Genomic DNA, 22,031 nt, shown 5'->3' with positions numbered 1-22,031 from the left:
GTTTTATGCAACGTGGTTGTTGTTTTTTTAATTGCCAGTCAGTGGCTTATTTCATGGTTGAAGATATTCAATGACTTGACCAAGGCAGTATTTCATTTTTTAAAAAAACTTTTGTATCCGTGTAGCTTTGTATGTTTGTATTTGCACATAATCAACATTCATTTTTTGTATTTGTTTTTGGTTTGAAATATCCTTTAGCATGGGAGGCATTTTGTTGTTGTTGTTCTTTTATGCCAGGTATGCCAAAGCTTTTCGCAATGCTCCAGTATCAAAGTGCAAATATATTCTGTCGATGTTAACTATCAGAGTTGTACCTGTTGGCCGGACAGTATGTTGAAGTCCCGGTTTTTGTTGTGTTTTGTTACATACTGGAAGGAACTCCAGAGTTCCAAAAGCTTGTTCGTGTCTTTCCTCTTGTTCCAAAGACTCTTCCTAGCATATGGTACCGCCAAAAAATATGGGGTTTTTTTCGGGTGGGGGGGAGAGGTAGTATGTGAATAAAAGATGCAAAGTTATAAAATGGTCTCTCGCGCTTAATACTGACCTGCTGAGAGTTCGATGATAGAATATCTATTTTTGGAATTGTATAGACTGCTCCCTTTCCAATTCCACACGCTTTCCCGCAGTGATCCTTGCCGAGGGAAGCCTGGACATTTGTCCCAGAACCCTTCAACGTGACAATTGCGCGAGCAAAATCTCCTTGGAAGTCAAATTAATGGTGAATTCTGGGGAATCCGCTGTGGCGAAGGTCTCTCGAAATTTCAGTAGGAGTGGGAAGGAGTGATCCAAAGGACTGGGAAGGTGGTCTAAAAGTCTCAGAAAAGGGGGTCATGCAAATAAAAGGAATACCCAGATTATTTTCCTCCATGTTGGGGCAAGATTTTTAACAGCAGAGCTATAGGAAGGAACGACGTCTGTTGCCAGTTATGGCATTGGTAAACATTCGTGAAACAACAGCCCCCACCCCCCAAAAAAAGTTACACATGACTGATCATTAGATGGGCTTTGGCCCTCAGTTAAACGTGTTTAACTGTTTAACATGTTTGTCTATTGCAGTGGTTCCCAAAGTGGGCAGTACCACCCGCTGGGGGGCGGTGGGATTACCTAGGGGGGCACTAAGAGGCAAGGGGGCAGCAGGGGGGCGCTACAGCTGGGCCCCTTCAACTGTGTTGGATAGGGTAGGGGGCGCTGGGGTTGAGTTTGTGGAACCAAGGGGGTGGTGGCCCGAAATGTTTGGGAACCATTGGTCTATTGGGACCAAGCTTCACTTAAGCAGAGACCGATATATTTCATTAGGGGAGCCAGCGTGGTGTAGTGGTCCTGAATTAGCAGCCTCAACTTCCAGTTATGCCACTCAAGTTTCATAGATTGGTCGGCTACAGTGTACATGGGAGTACACTTTGGTTGCCGAGATTTATTTCCAGTTGGTCCCTAGAATTGAGTCCGGCAACACCTTAGAAACCAACAAGATTTTCAGGATATAGGCTTTCCAGAGTCGAAGTTCTGTATCATCTACTGCCTGATCCTTTGAACTGGATGTGCAGGGGGTTAAAACCTGGGACCTTCCGCACATGAAGCGGAAGGAGCTACGTTCCCTCCTCCCCAGTACAAATTACGCATGCTATCAGCGTGTTTGGCCTTTGTAACCCGGAAGGCATGAAGATCCCTCCAGTCCATCTATCCGAGTCTCCGCAAAGCTACAAGTAGGACCTGACAGTAAACCGGAACCACGATGCAACGTCAAGGTGAGCTACGGCGTGATTTGTCTTCAACCGGTTCCAGCTCATAATGCGCCTCCGCATCACAGGGCAGAGGACGACACTGTGCGCCAAACTAGCCAATGGCCTTCAAGCACAGGCTATTGTGAGATCACCGCTAGTATCTTTGGACTAAAAAAGCCAAAACAGTCAAGTCTGGGACCTGCCAAGACCTAGGAGGACCGCAACATGGCTTTCTCCTACAGGTAAGTAAAGCAGACTCAGATGGCAACGACCGCATGTGAGCGTTCGTCCTCAGTGTTCGGACCCTGGATTACCTGATTTCCTGAATTCGTACCGTGATCCTGCTTTCTAGAAGAGTGGAAATTCAGAAGCCTGAATGCTGCATTGCGATGTGAATCACAAGATGGATCTGTCAAAGCAAATGTTCTTCGGGGGGGTGGGGGATTAACTTCCTAGCGGACAAAAAGAAGAGAATTTATAACTCAGGCTTGCTCTTCAGTAACTGGAGTCAAGGCAAAGTCCCAGCAGCGGTCCAGGATGCTGAGGTTGGATTCTTCAATGATGCTGGCCGTACCCGTTTCAGTAGTATAAAACATTTGGTTAAAACACAACGCAGAATACAAAACGTTAATACCTTTAAAATGATTAAAAGCTAACGAGTGTAAATTTAAACGACCGATAATGCCAAACACCTTTTCATTTCGGATTGAATTTCCGGAAATTATATACTATTTTACAAAACTAATGGGCACCAGCTTTGTTACCCGAGGCAATTCGTCCTTAAGAAGGACATCGACTCTACGGGATTCAGGATAACCAGTACTCTTTCTCAGAAGAGGATCTAGTATCTTCACCTGATCCTCATTATAATAACTAAGGACGTATTCCAGTGTTCCCAATTCCCCACTACTACAGGGACGGAGCCTTTGCAAATGTAGGGTAATCTCTTGTGTTGTCCACAGACCCGGTGTGCCACCGTACGCCATCTCCCCAGATTTCAGCTGCAACAAACCAGCCTACCTTTATGTTCCTAGCACAGTAAGTATAGCTTTCTCCTCCTGCTGTGTTCTTGCGGTGAACCGGATGCCACTTTTGGGGCTAGATCGGGTTGCCAGCTCTGGATTGGGAAATTCCTGGAGGTTTAGTGGGGTGGACCTGGGGAGGGCGGGCATAATGCCGTAGAGACCTCCCTCCCTCCAAAGCGGCCATTTTCTCCAGGGGAGCTAATCTCTGTTGCCTGGAGATCAACAGCAATTCCAGATCTCCAGACCCCACCTGGAATTTGAACACACGAACGCACGAAGCTGCCTTATACTGAATCAGACCCTTGGTCCATCGAAGTCAGTATTGTCTAGGACAGGCAGCAGCTCTCCAGGGTCTCAGGAGGTCTTTCCATCACCTACTTGCCTGGTCCCTTTAACTGGAGATGCCGGGGATCGAACCTGAGACCTTCTGCATGCCGAGCAGGGCGCTCTACCACTGAGCCACGGCCCCTCCCCTCTGGCTAGACTACTCTAATGATCTCGGGATAGGGCTGCCTGAAGACCAAATGTTGTAAGCAACAAGTGTGTGTGTGTGTGTGCATGGGATAGACACAACAAAACCATGCCACAAAGAGCAGAAATAACTGTTGTATCACAAATCCGATAACCACTTCCAGATGCTGGGGTGGGAGTGGGGAGAATGGTACACTTCCCATTTTTAGGAACGGGTGGTGGTCCAGCTATTTTGTGATTAGCAAGTTTCCAGCAGCATAAATCTCTGTTCTTGCCTCCCCTTCCGCTCCCCTGTAACGTTAACTTTATTTTTGTATTCTTTGAAGGTGGTGGACAATCGTGGCTACGTGCGAGAATGTGTTAAGCACCACGGAGGCATGATTATTGATATGACCCGTGCCTCAGGTAAGAGAGGTTTCGGAGCTAAGCGGGCGGTCTCATCCCTTCGATTAGCGGAAAAGGTCCGCTGCTGCGATTTACAGAAAAATAGAAAGTACGCAATTTTTTTGGGGGGGGGGGAAGGTGTTATCTTTTATCTTGCTCTTCTTTCGAGCGTTCAGGATCTCCTTTGCAAGGTTTTCTTTTTTTAACTTGAGCATGAAAGACTGGCCCAAGGTCAGCATCACAGGATGGAGGGATTTGAACCCAAGCCGTCCTCCTCAAAGTCTCCAACCACTACACCACACGGACTCATTTGAAAACACAACCGCCAAGTCATTTACAGAGGAAGTTGTTCCTTGGAAAGCCAGTAGGGTTAGAGCAGGGGGTTCCCCAGAGTGGCGTCCACAGATATCTTTTTAGAAAGGGGATGGGGCCAAATGGGGCTCTTGCCCAGCAGGCCTTCTGATTGACCACTGCAAATCCAATCGGTTGTGCATCCGATGGTTGTGCAGATTAAAATGGCATTGTTTCAGCAGGCCACCACCTCTTTTCCAGACTTCTCCCCTGTACGTGGGGCTCCTCTGTGTGGATGGCTCCGCCTCCTGCAGCCGCCATTTTGTGGTTGGCTCCGCCTCCTGCCGCAGCCATTTTGAGGTCGTGCCCACCATCCTGTGTCAGAATCCCAAAGGTGCCTGCGGGATCCAAAAGGGTGTCAAATCCACACTAAAGCTCATTGGTTGACCTTTGGCTCTCTGCCTGACCTTCCTCATATTTTCTGTGATAATAAAATGAAGTCGGAAAGTCGTGTCTGGAATGCCTTGCAGTCCGTTCCCTCTGTTTTCATTGTCCTAGCTGAAGCTGGGAAATTGTGCTCGCTTTTAATTTTCCTTTTTCGTGCGTGCAGTGTCCGGTCCCTCGTGGGAAGAGAAATGGATCAATTACGTCAACGTGGTCAACTCCATCAAACCCTGGAGAACGGCGGGCAAGCCCTTTGGTCAGCGCCTGGCAATTCTTGCTGTCATTTTCTTCTTCCTGGGGGGGGGGGGGTCCCTCTATCCGCCTTGCCCTTTTCGGAGAGTGGACTGGACCGCGTAGTGCTGGCTCGCGCATGCGAGTAGATCCAGTGACAACTCGCACGTGTGAACCATGTGCCGAATGACTTCCCCGTCACATTAGGCTGGTCTCAGTTGGGCCAGGATGCCTGCAGGGTTGCTAAGACATGAGGGGCCGGACTAAAGTGACAGAATCCTGGAAGTGGGGGTGTCTGTGCAGCTGGGCCAGTCGTTTTGGGGCAGGGAGGCAGGGAGGGGCAAGAGGAATCTTCCTCCAGGAGGCCTGGAGGAAAGAACGGGAAGAAGAAGAGTTGGTTTTAATATGCCGACTTTCTCTACCACTTAAGGGAGACTCAAACCGACTTACAATCGCCTTCCCTTCCCCTCCCCACAATAGACACCCTGTGAGATAGGTGGGGCTGAGTGTGACTAGCCCAAGGTCACCCAGCTGGCTTCAGGCGTAGTGGGGAAACCAACCCAGCTCACTAGATTAGCCTCCACCCCTCCTGTGGGGGAATCAAACCCGGTTCTCCAGATCAGAGTCCACCACTCCAAACCACCGCTCTTAACCACTGCACCACGCTGGAAGGGGCAAATGATCTCTGTTGGCGGCGGACCCTGCTTCGCTTCCAAGATCTGATGGCATCACTTTAGCCTGGGCCATTCAGGTCAGGTTGAATGATCTCTGGACCCTTATGACTCAGAAGGTTTCACACCTCTCGCCTCTGTCTTTTGCAGTGTGTGACCGATTGTGGCTGTGGACCAGCTAAAAGCAAGAAATGAAGATGAGGAAACAGGGGGGGCCAAGGACGAAGGCGTCTTGTGCCCCATTAAACAACTCACAGTAAACGAGATGGGAGCCCCCCTCTGGGTTCAATTAACTGTAATGTGTCTCTTTATCAAACAAAGAACCAAAATCTCTCGACACGGCACCCTGGGAAGGTCCGCAAAACCGCAAAGCAAGCCCCCGAAAGAAAAGAAGCTCTGCAAACGTGGCTGCTACACGCAGGGTCAGGTCACAGGAGAGCATCGGAGAGACAGTGTGGTGTGGCGGTTAAAGTGTTGGGCTAGGTTCCGGGAAACCCAGGTTCGAATCCCCGCTCTGCCACGGAAGCTTTGCTTACCCGCCCCTCCTTATCCTCTAGTTGACAACCCTTTCATTCGAATGAGAGAAGCCAATCACAAGCCCTTTCTAGTACGTCAGGGAAAAGGGTGCCACCTAGTCTGACGTGGTAGTTTTCTGCATGCAGGGATTTTGTAGAAGTTACAAAAAAAAAACCAATATTTTAATAATTCATCACTCCAGTGCAGGCTGATATAGTACAGTGTGAAGCAATCCATCTTCATGACTTAATTCTACAAAATGTACAAACTGCCCCAAAGAGCAAACCGCCCCCCATGCATCACACATCAGGGGTTCACCGATCCTTGGGGCTCCGACTTCACTACTGAAGCAGAGATGGTTTCAACTGGTTCCACTTTTCCTTTAGCTCGGCTTTGGTGTGGGCGCCAGCAAAAATGTAGTCGATGGCGTTGTAAGAGAGGTCCCACATCTGTGCTTGGGACAGCTGAAACGTATCGGAAACCAGCTGGTACTCCCGAGACAGATCCGTGGCAAACACACCTTTATCGTCGGTCTTTTGGAAAAACAAATTTGGGGAAAGAAGCCACATTGAAAGCTGCTTGCAAGAAAACAGCCCTTCTCCACTCTGGTGGTTGGGTTATCATCCAGGTGGTGCCCGGAGATATCCCGGAATTACAATTATCTCCAGGTGACAGAGATCAGTTTGCCTGTAGAAAAGGCCTGCTTTGGAGGGTGGACTCCGTGGCAATGAACCTAAATGAGGTCCACTTCCTCTCCCCAAACCCCACCCTCCTTGGGCTAGTGATCTCTGGCCTGCATTTGAAACCGAGGGGCCAGGTCTCTGTGCCCAGAGCCCGTGGCCAACTTACGCAAAGAACAACTGGATGACCCATGTTGTACCAGAATCCAAAATGGTGGCGCTCGCTCGAAGGCACGGTCTGCCCTTTGAGGTTTGAGGTCACGCAGATTTCTAAGGGGGAAAAAAAGCAAAGCCCGAGTTAATAAAGGACGTGTGCACATGGAGTTTCTCTTGATGCTCCTCCTTACAATTTAAAAGCAGCTAGATTTGAGTCTGAGAGCCAGCATGGTGTCATGGTTAAGAGGGGTGGACTCTAATCTGGAGAACCGGGTTTGATTCCCCACTCCTACACATGAAGCCAGCTGGGTGACCTTGGCCCAAATCACAGTTCTCTCTGAACTCTCAACCCACGCAGAAGCAGGCAATGGCAAACCACCTCTGAACTTCTCTTGCCTTGAAAACCCTACAGGGGTGACAAAAATTAGCTGCGACTTGACGGCACACACACACACACACAGATTTGAGTCCAGTAGCACCTTAGGAGACCAACAAGATTTTCAGGGGAGCTTTTGAGAATCAAAGGAGAAAAGATTCTGCTCCAGGATACATAAAAAGATCTGCCAGTTAGATGTTAAACAAGAATTAATGCTTGAAACCCAAGAGAGGGAGGAGCAGACTTTTAAAAAGGTAATCACTCCGTGACTTGTCCAGCTCAGTAAACTGATTTTGTTGGAGAGGAGCCTCCAGCTGTGAAAAATTGGCCTCCCCATTGCCTCTTCTAAGTTCAAGAATGAAACTGATCCCCGCAAGCCACATTTTTACACGATTTAACACTTGAGTTCAGGAACATGTGCAACATTACGGCTCACTACCAATTGTAAGGCAAACGTTTTTGGGTCCTGCCTCACCCCACAAATGTTGAGAGACTGTGCACATTTGAGAAGGAGGAAGCTGGAGGAGAATAAGCATAAATAAGGCTCGCCCAGCAGAGACCATCCGCTTGCCCTTTCTCCGTGGTACCAAGAATAAGTCTTCTCCTAGGCCGAGGCCTAGGAGCAGCTCTGCTGTCGCCACAGCAGCAAGGGCTGAGGGTTTCGCTATTAGAGGCAGCTGCAAAGGAAAGGTTTAATCCCAATGTCCTCAAGCATTCTATTCCACATCCTTCCTTACCAAGAGGAACACGATGGCGTCTGACAAGCTGGACCAGATCCTCAGACACCGGCGATGAAGAATGAAGGAAGGTGCCGTGTCCGATCCGGTCAGGAGGCAGGCCCAGGAGGAGTTTGGTCTCTTCGTCCTGGCCGGGGATCTAAAAATAGGGTCGCCGACCTCCGGGTGAGGGCTGGAGTTCTCTCGGAATTACAACCGATCTCCAGACTATACAGAGACCTGTTCCGTCTATTAAGAGCTTTCCCTACAAGCCCCAAAGAGGCTCCAATCGGACTCGACCAAGGTGAGAATGTTACCTCCGACAGGTGCAAAGCCAGCCGCAGGCCTGCGTTCTTAGCTTCCAAGAGGGGTTCCAAGAAATCCTTGCCGTGTCCTACCTTGAAGATAAGAAGGCAACAAAAATGAAGTTTAGTCAGGAAAATTTATTTAAAGGTAAAGGTAGTCCCCTGTGCAAGCACTGGGTCATTTCTGACCCATGGGGCGACGTCACATCCTGACGTTTTCTAGGCAGACTTTGTTTACGGGGTGGTTTGCCAGTGCCTTCCCCAGTTGTCTTCCCTTTAACCCCAGCAAGCTGGGTCCTCATTTGACCGACCTCGGAAGGATGGAAAGCTGAGTCAACCTTGAGCTGGCTACCTGAAACCAACTTCCGTCGGGATCAAACTCAGGTCGTGAGCAGAGCTTGGACTGCAGTACTGCAGCTTTCCACTCTGCGCCACGGGGCTACTTCAGGAAAATGTATTTACTTATTTTATTAAAAGCATTTATATCGCGCCTTTCCTTGGGGTTCAAGGCAGCTTACAATAATAGCAAAACAAAAATTGTTTTTCCCCCACTTTAAAACCAAAAGTAAAACCACCAACCCCAAATCTGTCCCCCCTTAATAGATGCCTGCCATTCAAACCCCCTCAAAAGCCCTGGCAAACAGGCAGGTCTTGCAGAACTTCCTGAAGATCTCCATGGACAGGGCCTCTCTCGCCTCTTCAGGGATCCCCTTTCACAGAGCTGGGGCCACAACGGAAAAGCCCCTGGCTCTGGTCAATGCCAAATGGCCACCCTGAGTGGTGGGAGAGCCAGCAGATGACTGCCTGATGACTGTAGTTTGCACACAGGAACACAGCTGAATATTTTTTTTTAATTACATTTCTAGGCCTCCTTGCTCGGGGCAGCTTATAATCAAAATTATTTAGTAATATGAAAACAACGCCATTGGACATGAATGCCGTAAAAACCCATAAAACAGACCCCTGACCAGAAGCAGACTATTTTAAAAAGCCGGCAAGATAAAGCCTCTAATTCAAAGGATAAAGAATAGTCACCCATGAAGCTGTCTGATACAGAGTCAGACCATAGGTAAATTGAGCTGTCTTTTCTGCTCTGTTCCCAGGGGTTTGCAGAAGATCTCAGGAGAACTGTCTTCCCCATCACCTGAGATCTTGTAACCAGAGGTGCCACAAACAGCACTGGGGACTTCTTGCAAACAAAGCGGGTGCCCTCCTACCAAACTCTGGACCCTCCCCAAACATCAGAAAGACGTGAGATCATTTAAAAAAAACAACTTACAGTTGGATTTCCACTGAGGTCAAGCCCTACGACCACCCCATCTGTGGAGAGCAGAAACTTCTCCGCCAGTTTCACGGTCTCCTTGGCGACAGCCGGTCCCCCTCTTCGATCCACCGAGATTAGAAACCTGGAGGACGTGATTCCCAGGTTACTAGCAGCTGGCAATACAGTAACAGACAGTAGGGAATGCAAGGTGAGAGGTCGGACCCAATGCTTATTCCAGAGCAATCTAATTCATTTTAGTGAGAGTACCTGGGTCGGATCAGATTCAAGGTATTTGCATGCTAGTTTTCATTTTCAGTCTACAAGGTTTGCTTTGACAAATGAGACGTGCGATTTAAGAGTCTGGCCTTTGCAAAAACAAGATGGGAGCCCATTAAGAAACTTAGTAATAGATATTTTCAGAGGAAAGCTGTGCTGGTTTGCAGAAAAAGAGCTAGATTTGAGTCAAGGAGCACCTCAGAGGCAAACGATATTTTCGGAGAATTAATTTTCGATAGTCAAAGCTCCCTTTGTCAGGGGAGGGGTGTGTGGCTCAGTGGTAGAGCATCTGCTTGGCATGCAGAAGATCCCAGGTTCAATCCCCAGCGGCATCTCCAGTTAAAGGGACCAGGCAAGTGGGTGATGGGAAAGACCTCCGCCTGAGACCCTGGAGAGCCGCTGCTGGTCTGAGTAGACAATACTGGCTTTGATGAACCAAGGGTCTGACTCAGTATAAGGAAGGTTCACATGTTCATTCGCCAAAGTTCATACCCCAAAAATCTTTTTGGTCTCTAAGGTGCTACTAGACTCGAATCTAGTTGGTAATACATGTTAAGTTTGGGACAATTCCACCTGTGAAACAACAGCAAGATGGTTAACAACTCTGAACTTACCTAACATCTATATCCAGTTTTTCTTCTTTACACTGCCTTATACCTTCGAGGACAGCTTCCACATACGCTTGTTTGGTCATACCTAGGAAAAAACGTGACCAGGCAGAAAGGCGGGAGGTACATTTTGTGAAATCACTTATTACTAGTGGTGCATTAAACTGGCTAGCACATTTTCCTTACCTCTCAAGAGGCATATACAAGCCTCCCCTACTTTATTCTCACAACCACCCTGTGAGGTAGGAGAGGATGAAGGAGAGGGCTTGAACCCTAGGTCAACCAACAAGTTTGACGCGTTTGAGCTTGGGGCTCCAGATCCTAGTCCAACGCACTAACTGCTACCCCATGCTGCCTCCCAGTTTCACGTGAGAAAAGACTACCTGCTTTTGAAGTCCCGGGGTATCATACCTAGGATCTCTCTGCTCCAAAGGTTTCACATTGGGGGAATAAATCTCTGAGGGAAGTAGTTAGGAAGCTGGAGGGCTTATTGGGGTAAGCAGATGGTTCTTTAAAAAAGAAGTGTGTTACCTGTGGCTTGCTCCTCTCTGGGCGTGCTCCTTAACTCCAGGTATTTGACACCATCTGCAGCAAAGTCCCGAATAACATCCTTGGTTACCTGAAAAGAGAATATTTTGCCATCAAAGGAGGATTCTGGTTCAAAGTCCTTTTACAAAAAACCTGTCAGCAGGGCTTGTACTCATGCATCCCTATTCTCTCCAGGATCAGAGGAGCAGGCCTATTATATGAGGTGCTGTGGAACACAAGCAGGATGCTGCTGCAGTCATCTTGTTTGGGGGCTTCCTAGAGGCCCCTGGTTGGCCCCTGTGTGAACAGACTGCTGGACTTGGCGGGCCTGGGTCTGATCCAGCAGGGCTTTTCTTGTGTTCTTATGGAGGATGGGGCTATCCATGGCTACTAGTCAAAACAGATGCTAGTCATGACGCATACCTACTCTGTCCAGTATCAGAGGAGCATCCCTATTGTATTAGGTGCTGTGGAACACAGGCAGGATAAATGCTGCTGCAGTTGTCTTGTTTGGGGGCTTCCTAGAGGCACCTGGTTGGCCACTGTGTGAACAGACTGCTGGACTTGACGGACCTTGGTCTGATCCAGCCGGGCTTTTCTTGTGTTCTTATATGTACATTTGCTGTTCATTAAATTAGCTGCATGTCGCAGGGGGGTGGGGGGGGGTAGGGATTAGACCAGGGGTCCCCAACCTTTTTGATCCTGTGGGTAGCTTTGGAATTCGGAAAGGGAGGGGCCGAAAGCAGGCACGCTGGAGGAAGCTTTCCAAATTTTGGAGGAAGTTTCCAAAATCAATTTGGAAACAGCTTCGCTTTCTTATAATGCCAAAATGGGAGAGGTTTTTTTTTGGGGGGGGTGTTACTCCTTAAAAGAAATGTGAATTGCTTCACCATCAATATATCTTCGGTTCTATTGGTAACTTGATGGATGATCTGAAACATCTGAAAGCATCTAAAAGAACAAAAGGTAGAAAAGAGAAACCTCCTGAAAATACATTGGTGAGCACAAAACGCAACATTGGCAATTGTTTATTGGAACGCTCCCGTTGGGTTTAACCTAAGTGCAGATCGACGCGTGCATTTTGGTGGCCCAGATCTCTAACGTGCCAAACCCTGATACTTCTCAAAAGGTTTGCTGAAACAGAAATGGGCATCTAACGGGGCCTTCTTGGTAGCTGCTCCCAACTCCGGAGCCTCCCTTTTCTCTCGCTGGCCCTGCCCTGAGCCAAAGCAGCTTCAGCAATAAGAGAAGCCCCCCATCCCCTAAGCACCACCCCCAATCTTCAGGAATTCCCCATCCTGGAGTTGGCAACTCTGTTCTTTAAAAATCTGCTTACTCTTCTAGGCTCCTTTTCTGCCCCTTGTCAATCATGGTCATCCCATTAGGAACCTGAAGGTTCGGCTTTTGCGCCATTAATTTCTTCATCGTCTCCGAACTGATAGAGCCGTTCAAGTGGGCGTGGAGCTCCTAAATCAGAAGCAAAATAAATGTTTAGTGTGGTACTCTGGTCCCCGTCCCACAGCTATCACCTAAAATAACGGAGCTGTCCCGGGGTTTTGCATTCTTGCCCGCACTTCACACCACCCGGGTCAAAAAGTCCCCAGCCCCTGATCCCGGATTGAATCGTCCTGAAGAGCTGGGACCTGCAGGCGCGCACCGGAGCAGAATACTTCTGGGGCCACCCCGAGGCAAGGGGCAAACGCAAGGCACGCCAACACGGCTCACGCCGAGCAATCCTCTGTTTTCTAACAGAGTGGTTCCTCAGTGGAACAGGCTTCCTCGGGAGGTGGTGGGCTCTCCTTCCCGGGAGGTGTTTAAGCAGAGGCGAGATGGCCATCTGTCAGCAATGCTGATTCTGTGACCTTAGGCGGATCACGAGAGGGAGGGCATCTTGGCCATCTTCTGGGCACGGAGTATGGGTCACTGGGGTGTGTGGGTGGGGAGGCAGTTGTGAATTTCCTGCATTGTGCAGAGGGTTGGACTAGATGACCCTGGTGGTCCCTTCCAACTCTGTGATTCTATGACCTTAGGCAGATGATGAGAGGGAGGGCATCTTGGCATGGAGTGGGAGGGGTCATTGGGTGTGTGGGGGGGAGGCAGTTGTGAATTTCCTGCATTGCGCAGGGGGTTGGACTAGATGACCCTGGTGGTCCCTTCCAAATAGGTAGTTGTGAATTTCCTGCATTGTGCAGGGGGTTGGACTAGATGACCCTGGTGGTCCCTTCCAAATAGGTAGCTGTGAATTTCCTGCATTGTGCAGGGGGTTGGACTAGATGACCCTGGTGGTCCCTTCCAACTCTGTGGTTCTATGACCTTAGGCAGATGATGAGAGGGAGGGCATCTTGGCATGGAGTGGGAGGGGTCACTGGGTGTGTGTGGGGGGGAGGCAGTTGTGAATTTCCTGCATTGTGCAGGGGGTTGGACTAGATGACCCTGGTGGTCCCTTCCAACTCTAGGATTCTATGATCCTAAACCCTTGCTCTGGGGGCGTGGGAAGATCCTGTCGCAGCCCTGCGCAAAAAGGAACGCCCCCCCCCAGGGGAAGACCTCCTTGCGCCCCCAGGTGGCGGCTCCGGCCCCCCCCCCCGAAAGCCCCTGCCGGGATGCATTGAAGCGCCGCCCCCTGCCTCCTCCGCCGCCTTTCCCCTGCAAGAGCGGCCGGCGAGAAAGGGGTTAATCCCCGGGCCTGCGGCTCACCGCTTTGGGCAGCTGCTGGAAGAAGCGCCGTGCCGCCACCTCCTCCATGGCCGCTCCTCCTCCCTCCTTCCAGCCCCGGCCAGGAGGCGGAGAGGAGGGCGTGCGGGACCGCCTTCCCCGGGCATGCAGCCCCCCGCCCCTTCTGGCTCATTATAAACTCCTCCGACTTGCAGGCGAAGCTGCCTTATCCTGAACCAGACCCTTGGTCCATCTGCAATGCCTGAAATCATTATATGCTATGGGAAATGTATTCTTTGGTTTGAAATATATTCTTTGTACTCAATAAAGCATATCTGCACTCATGAACGTGCCACGCCCGGCATATCAGAGGTGGCGTCTATACATTACACCAAGCACTTGCATATGTTACAGGCACCAAGTATAAGAGGCCCACTGTTTGCTCTAGTTAGAAGCTACTTAAAGAATCCATAGAAGGCCTTAGTATGCTTGCATAAGCTGGTTTTCCAGAGATAAGGACCAGCTAGGAAAACTCCCTTAGTTAGCCTTGGCAGCTGCCAGGGTCCAAGATAAGAAATGCAGTAATTATAGAAAAGCACCTGACCATGAGGGTCTTCACTGCTCATTAGTGAGAATGAGATCACCATTTCTATGTAACGCCTCCGAATCTCTAATAGGGTATCCAAATCCTTCAATATCTATTATTGGTTCTATGTATTGACGCCATGTATTTTGTCTTTTGTACCTCCCATTACCACAGATTATATCAGTGCTTGCACTCCTTTGACGTTTGTGTGAATTGTCCTGCGCATTTGGGGCAATGGTGTATATTGGGCCTAATAAACAGACTGCTTTGAACTATCAACCTCCTCCTGTGTTATTGTCATTGGGAATTGATACAATAATACAGGCATATCACATCAAAGCCAGTATTGCCTGCTCAGACCAGCAGCGGCTCTCCAGGGTCTCAAGCAGAGGTCTCCCCAGATGTTGCCTCCAAGCGCTGGGGTCCAGAGGTTCCCTTTGTGTGTGTAACTAATCAAGACCCCTTCAAATCTTTCCAGTTGCTTCAGAAAATTAAATTTAAAGTATTTCAAAAACCTGGTTACCGGGGGGCAGGGCAGGGGAACTTTAGAGAAAACTTGTATTCATCCTAAAACGGCTATGTGCTGGCGATTGATCCTAGCAAGAATCGGATGAATCCAGCAAGTTAATGCTTCCATTCTTACGAAATGTTCAAAAACCACAGACAAAATTAAATGGCAACAAGGTAGTAAAACATTCTTGGTGTGAAAAAAATTTTTAAAGGGAGGGGAAGAAGGAGCGTTGAAGGAAAGAAACCTCATCAAACGAAACACAGTTTATTGCGAGTTCACCCTACGTCACTCAGGAGAAGATTCAACCCTGAAGTTTACCCGGCCATCACGAAATGCGGTTGAATGTTCTGTCCGTAAGACGGAGAACATTCTTGCTGTATAACATACATCCTCCTTTACTCCTCAGATTTAAAACACAAACAAATGAAGGTATAGGGAGATACAGAATGGAGGTGGCCAATAAATTTCTAACATATGCTACTCAGCAGTATGCAGCATCTGGAACCAGGGGGAAAAAAGTATGTCTCCTAAGCATTCCTTGCCTGCTGCAAAATCTACTAGCAAGCTGTGCTCCACTCACTGCAAAAATTCCACGGGGCACTTTTCACAATTGACACTAATTTTTTTTAATTAGTGAACTCCCAAACACGGTTAAATGCAGCATGCGACTGACTGACAACCCTTTTCCAATATCAATGAGTGTTCTTAGAAACTATTGTTTCATTTCGTGGGATGGTGGTGGTGGAGGAAACTGCCGTCCAGTTGCAGCTGACTCGTGGTGATCTTGAAGGGTTTTCAAGGCAAGAGGCGTTCAGAGGTGGTCCTGCCATTGCCTGCATCTGCACAGCAAACCTTGACTTCCTTAGTGGTCTCCAGCCAGGTCGATCCTGTTTACTTTTCCAGATCTGACTAGAGAGCCAGCATGGTGTAGTGGTTAAGAGCGGTGGACTCTGATCTGGAGAACCGGGTTGGTTTCCCCACTCCTCCACATGAAGCCAGCTGGGTGACCTTGGGGTAGTCACACTCTCTCAGCCTCACCTCCCTCACAGGGTGTCTGTTGTGGGGAGGGGAAGGGAAGGTGATTGTAAGCTGGTTTGAGTCTCCCTTAAGTGGTAGGGAAAGTCAGCATATAAAACCCAACACTTCTTCTTCTAGCCTGGTTCATCCAGGTCTACCTTTGTTTTAAAAATGGTACTCACAACATTTCATCTCCAGGCTTCAAACCCAGAATGATATCAAGATTCCCAGCAGTTCTGCAACACTTCTCCCCACTCACATTTCTGCACCCACTTCCGCCTTTCTTGCAATCGTGTTACAGAACGATTAACAGTTTAAAGGCAAGACGAAGCTTACGTGATTGGAAACTCTGCTGAAACAGCTGCACGTTGTACCTTGGACTTTTTGAATACCGGGTGGGGGTGGATTCTTCCACAGACACTGGCTCGCGGAACCCACTAGTGCGAATTAGTTACATCTGTCCAAGAAAGAGCTTCAGTTGCGCAACTTTTCATAGGGGAAAAAATTAGGTGCATTTGAAAAGTCAATGGAAACGAACTCTAGGAAAGCACAATTCAATGATGCATCCATTTATTTTACCTTCAGTTAAAGGCGGGCTAAGTACAGATACTGTACATTAAAATATATGTGCTCCGAAGGAACGCGTGCTCCTAGGTCTACATTTTGAGGTCAGGTTTGCATACTTCCCAGCGTGGATCCAAGTCCGACGCCCGACGCAGCGAAGGTCAGATGTAGAGAGAGCCGTCGGCGGGGCCCACATAACCGACCCCGATGAGCAGCACATCTATCAGGGTCCAGATCCCCAAGCCACCGAAGCTGAAGAGCTTGCCCAGGCCCTCCCGCCACTGGCCCAAGTAGAAACGATCGGCTCCGAAGCCACCCAGGGTAATGCTGCGAACGGGAACACGAGGATGAGTCAGCAGCTGACTTGACCCGGCAGCCGTTTTGGAAGCTGACAGCAAGGCAGTTCAAATACATACAGTGATCAGTCAACGCTAAATCAGAACTAGTATTACCCAAGTTGGGAGGCCTGCAAGACTCGTGGGGAGGGGGGGAAATCTATGTTCACACACACTGGATGCCCAGAGAAATTCAGAATGTAGTAATCCCTTCCTACCTGAGGGCCAAAGCTGTCGACCATTTATACCCTCCAGTCCAGTTGCAGTAAAGCATCTTGGGAAAGGTTCGATTACCTTCAAACAAATCAGATATCAGAAACTTAAAGCCAAATCTACAGAGGCAAAAGTCAGCATGGAAATTAGAACCTCAGGCACGAGCACGCTGTTTTCACCACCAGTGAAAAATGGTGGTAGATCGTATTTTTTAATTACGCCCTTCTTTCAAGGAGGTTCTCCCCTCCCCTCGTTTATCCTCCCAACAACCCTGTGAGGTAGGCTATGATCAAAGTCAGTGTCACGTCTTAACAGGGATTTGAAGTGGAGGCTACCCTGGTCCAGGACTCCACTGCAGTAAAATCTTGATGTATTCATTGTCAGCAAATTTTTCTATGTAGTACAATTCTTAACCCCAACTTTCCTCCAAGATGCTCAATGAGCGCATATATGGCTCTCTCTTCTTCCACAGCAGAACTTACCTAGGCAGTGAATATGATCCTTCACTGTGCAATTGGCCCGGTACCGTTCCCGCGGACACGAGACCGTCTTGCAGTTTGTAGGGTTAGAGCATGTGTAATCGGACGGAGGAAGCTGCCAACAGAACTGGCACGTCATGTTGATCACGAAGGTCTCCGGGCCCTGCACGGGAATCCGAAACGGAACCTCAGTCAGCCTTCAGGAATAATTCGCAGGTTAGATTTCCCTGAGTATTTAACAACAGATCTATCTTGCAAAATAGGGTACAAAAAGCACGCCGTTTTACTGATAAATCACAAAACTCTCCCTAGGGAAGTTAGGGGTGCAAAAGAACAGGGTTTCTTGACAGGGCAGAGAAGAATGATTTGTTTGGAGAAGTCGGAAGCATTTAGCATGAATCGAGCATTGTGCAGGGAGCAGAAGGTGCACCACACATCGCTCATCCAATGCACTCAACACTGCTTTGGGTGGCTGACGTATCCAAACTTCTTTAAGATGGTGACACATAAAAGACCACTGTGGAGAAGAAGAGTTGGTTTTTATATGCTGACTTTTTCTACCACTTAAGGGAGACTCAAACCGGCTTACAATCACCTTCCCCTCCCCACAACAGACACCCTGGGAGTTAGGTGGGGCTGAGAGAGCTCTAACAGAACCCAGCTGGCTTCGTGCGAAGGAGTGGGGAAACAAACCCAGATCACCAGATTGGTCTCCACCGCTCATGAGGGGGAGTGGGGAATCAAATATGGTTCTCCAGATTAGAGTCCACTGCTCCAAACCACCGCTCTTAACCACTGCACTACACTAAGCAAGTTTCATTGCACAGAGGCTCTCCCAGGTCTTGGCCTGGCTTAACTACTACATGGCCACCACGTTAGGGACCCTTGCCTTAGAGGGTTTATTTTATAGGACCTTTGCAAGATTTACAAGATTGATCTATGTGAAATTCTCTGAACCTGTACAGTGCTACAGCAGCACCAAGAATGATGACAAATTGATAACTGCTTATACTTACAACACAGTGAACCTGGGGTTTGGCTTGACATTCGAAAAGGACCGGCTTCCCATAGATGCAGCTGTGGTTCGTTTTGCAGCTCACACATTCCGGAGGCAAGCGGCCACATGGCCCGTTGCTGGGGCACAGGATCACGTAAGACGGGGTCCCTGTCGCCTCTGAAAAATTAAAATCCAGTCAAGCGAAGTCCTTGATGCTTTCACAGGAGGGTGAAAAAAGCTGCTCGAAATGAACAAAACCTTGTAATAACTGATGAGGCAACAGTGAAGCCGGGGAGTTTCCCCCCAGCCTGCTCAGAAACGTTCAGTGATTCACTTCTTTTTTTACTGTACACATTAACCGCTGTACAGCCCAATTATATGCACCTCTACTCGTACAGAAGAAGAAAAGTTGGTTTTTATACGCCGACTTTATCTACCACTTAAGGAAGAATCAGACCGGCTTACAATCACCTTCCCTCCCCCTCCCCACAGCAGACACCCTGTGAGGTAGTTGGGACTGAGAGAGCTCGAAGAGAGCTGTGACTAGCCCAAGGTCACCCAGCTGGCTTCATGTGGAGGAGTGGGGGAATCAAACCCAGTTCTCCAGATTAGAGTCCACCGCTCCAAACCACCGCTCTCAACCACTACATCACGCTGGCTCTTTGTAAGGCCCACAAATGCAACTCCCTAATTGTTAAAACTTCATTATCAACACCTCGGAGCGCAACAAGATTCAAGAAGGCACATTTGACTCCAAACCAGAAAATAAAAGCAGGGAGGCAAAAAAGTTACCTGGTAGTTTTGAAGTGGGAACGGGAGTGCTTCTGGGGACCACTCCGACCTCCGGTCGCTGAGCTTGGGGATGAGACAGCTGAGCTTGCGAATGGGAGCTCAACGATGCTGGGGGGTGGTAAAAAAGTACAAAACACCAACATGAGGCAATGCATTTTTTTAAAAAACACCCAGAATCAATGTCCTTCAAAACATCCTATCTTTAACAGCCTTACACAACAAAGGCCATGCTGGATCAGACCAAAGTCCATCAAGTCCAGCAGTCTGTTCAGTAGTCTTTCTCAGATCTTGCAAATTGAGGGCTGTGGCTTCCTTGATGGAGTCAATCCATCTCTTGTTGGGTCTTCCTCTTTTCCTGCTGTTCCAACTTTTCCTAGCATGACTGTCTTTTCCAGTGACTCTCGTCTTCTCATGATGTGACCAAAGTACGACAGCCTCAGTTTAGTTATTTTAGCTTCTAGGGTCAGTTCAGGCTTGATTTGATCTAAAACCCACTGATTTATTTTTTGTTTTTTTGGCAGTCCAGGGTATCCATAACAGTAACACATGAACACACGAAGCTGCCTTACACTGAATCAGACCCTCGGTCCATCAAAGTCCATCAAAGTCAGTACTGTCTACTCAGACCGGCAGCGGCTCTCAGGCAGAGAAAGGTCGTTCACATCACCTACTTGGCCTGGTCCCTTTTAATTGGAGATGCCGGGGATTAAACCCGGGAACTTATGCTTGCAGAGGAGAGGCTCTACCACTGAGCCACAGACCCTTATACTGAATCAGGGTCAGTATTGCCTACTCAGACCGGCAGTGGCTCTCCAGGGTCTCAGGCTGAAGTCTTTCACTTTCCCTTGAACTGGAGATGTCGGGGACTGAACCTGGGACCTTCTGCATGCCAAGCAGAGGCTCTCCCACTGAGCCACGGCCCCTCCCCTCACATGAAGCTGCCTTATACTGAATCAGACCCTTGGTCCATCAAAGTCAGCATTGTCTACTCAGACTGGCAGCAGCTCTCCAGGGTCTCAGGTGGAGGTCTTTCCCATCACCTCCTTGCCTGGTCCCTTGAACTGGGGATGCCGGGGATTGAACCTGGGACCTCCTGCATGCCAAGCAGAGGCTCCACCACTGAGCCACGGCCCCTCCCAATCGGCATTGTCTATTCCGACTGGCAGCGGCTCTCCAGGGCCTCAGGCGGAGGTCTTTTACATCCCCACCTTGCCTGGTCCCTTTAACTGGAGAGGCCGGGGATTGAACCTGGGACCTTCTGCATGCCAGGCATTGAGCCACAGTGCCTCTCTATGGCTCTCCAGGGTCTCAGGCGGAGATCTTTCCCATCACCTACTTCCCCGGGCCCTTTAACTGGAGATGCCGGGGATTGAACCTGCCACCTTCTGCATGCCTAGCAGAGGCTCTGCCACTGAACCACAGACCCTTATACCGTATTATACAGTCTTGTCTACTCAGACCGGCAGCGGCTCTCCAGGGTCTCCATCCCCTGCTCGCCCGGTCCCTTGAACTGGAGATGTCGGGGATTGAACCCGGGCCCTTCCGCGTGCCAGGCAGAGGCCCTACCCGCTGAGCCACGGCGCCTCCCCAGCAACATCCACCCATCACAACCTATTCAAGGAAAGCCCTCCTCGTGCACCCAATAAGAGCGCCTTTTCTATGGCGCATTTGAAACACGCTCACCCCTTCCAGAGAGCACGTAGAGCTGGGAGAAGAAGAGCAGGACGCGGCCCAACCCCCTCACCAGCCCTGCAGCCTCCAGCCCCGCCATCTTGCCCTCATCCGGGTATTATCCCTTCGCCCCGCCCCCTCCTCCTTCCTCCATGCGACCCGAGCGCCGCTGAGCATGCGCCGTCCGCGCTCAGCTCCGCCCAGCCGCCACCATCCGGGTACTTCTCCTTCCTTCCTTCCTTCCTCCCTGCCGCCTGACAGCCCTAGGACCGCCGCGCATGCGCCCGCTGTACTGCGCCCTGCGCATGCGGGACTCCAGTCCTTTTGTTCTGCCTCCCCTTTGTTGTTTCTGGCTCCGCCCCTTCGGATGCTCCAGTGGTACCCAACCTTTTTTTTGACCAGGGGCCACTAGGACTTTTTTTGTTCGGTGCAGGGACCCCAAGGTTCAAAATTAAAATTCCGAGAGTTTGGAAATAAACTTTAATCATACCTGTTAGTTAAACATTAAACTTAGCATAATATTTAAATCTATTTTTTTATAATAGAGAACTGTTAATTGAAAATATTAATTTATTATGGGTTTATAACTTTGTTTTGCGGACCTTAATTTAGTTCTCGCAGACCCCTGGGGGTCCGCGGAAAGGCTTTATTATTTTTTTTGCAAGTGCTGCCCTAAGTATAAGGTTGCAATTTTGGAGGGGGGGGGGAGAATGCAAATTTTATCACCCTTCTGACTCATGACAAAGTCCTCCAAAACGCCCTGTCTTTAACAGCCTTGCAAATTTGACTTTGCAAATCGCACTTTAGCTTCTGTCGAAAAGAAATCCATCAGCTGCAAGGACTTTGTTTGGGAGGGGTTTGGGAGGGGGGGTTGTCTCAGGAACTATGGAAACAATCCTCAACAGGGCTACTCAGAATTAAGTCCCATTTTATTCGAAGGGTCGGGTTGCCAACCTCCAGGTTCTAGCTGGAGATCTGCTATTACAACTGATTTCCAGCCAGTAGAGATCAGTTCACCTGGAGAAAATGGCCGCATTGGCAATTGGACTCTATGGCATTGAAGCCCCTCCCCAAACCCCACCCTCAGGCTCCACCCAAAAAAACCTCCCACTGATGGCAGAGAGGGACCTGGCAACCCCATCAATGGTCCGTACTCCCAGGAAAGTGCCTTTAAGATTGCAACTGATGCCTCTCGAATTTGCAGGTGTAGCTGGTGCTTGAAACCAGGATTTCCCAGCTCCTAGTCTAACCACTACACCACACTGCCTCTCTGGTCCTAGTGTAACACTCCAACCGTACTGGTGCACATCTGTGACTTTTACTGAGTGAGATTGAATATGCTACCTTGAACTGTTTGTGTATAATATGGTGAGGGTGTTTCAAGCAGGGATTTGGGGCTTTCATAAGGATGGCAAGCAGAGTCAAAGGATTTGACCCTTACACCACAATCCACCAGGCCCTTCTCTCATGCAAGTGGTTTATTTCAACAATGCTTACAAAAGAAAATATCGCTGGGAAAAGTGTCCTATGTTAAGGCGCGGAAGGAAA

General features: G+C 49.1%; 1 protein-coding gene across 1 annotated transcript; it reads right to left on the bottom strand.

Moving 5' to 3' along the window:
* Positions 1-6,095: 6,095 nt before the first annotated feature.
* ADAL (adenosine deaminase like) lies at positions 6,096-17,160 on the bottom strand. The gene is made up of 11 exons (XM_056865859.1): positions 17,027-17,160; positions 16,550-16,625; positions 12,000-12,130; positions 11,554-11,614; positions 10,667-10,754; positions 10,142-10,223; positions 9,267-9,393; positions 8,000-8,080; positions 7,704-7,842; positions 6,604-6,704; positions 6,096-6,287 (listed from the first exon to the last, which is right to left on the bottom strand). Exons 2-11 carry the CDS (start codon positions 16,571-16,573, stop codon positions 6,096-6,098), a joined length of 1,026 nt encoding a protein of 341 aa, XP_056721837.1. The 5' UTR covers positions 16,574-16,625; positions 17,027-17,160.
* Between the last annotated feature and the right edge of the window lie 4,871 nt (positions 17,161-22,031).

This window comes from Euleptes europaea, chromosome 20, assembly GCF_029931775.1.
Source record: "Euleptes europaea isolate rEulEur1 chromosome 20, rEulEur1.hap1, whole genome shotgun sequence".
NCBI lineage: Eukaryota > Metazoa > Chordata > Lepidosauria > Squamata > Sphaerodactylidae > Euleptes > Euleptes europaea.
This window is presented reverse-complemented; position numbering and strand designations above follow the sequence as displayed.

Excerpts from the sequence above, each read along its gene's own strand:
- ADAL (XM_056865859.1), bottom strand. The coding sequence starts at position 16,573 with ATGGTCGACAGCTTTGGCCCTCAG. Across the intron at positions 11,615-11,999 it reads CAGAAAAGGAGCCTAGAAGA|ATGCTTTCAGATGTTTCAGA; the intron begins GTAAGCAGATTT and ends TTGTTCTTTTAG. Across the intron at positions 9,394-10,141 it reads AAACTGGATATAGATGTTAG|GTTTCTAATCTCGGTGGATC; the intron begins GTAAGTTCAGAG and ends CACGTCCTCCAG.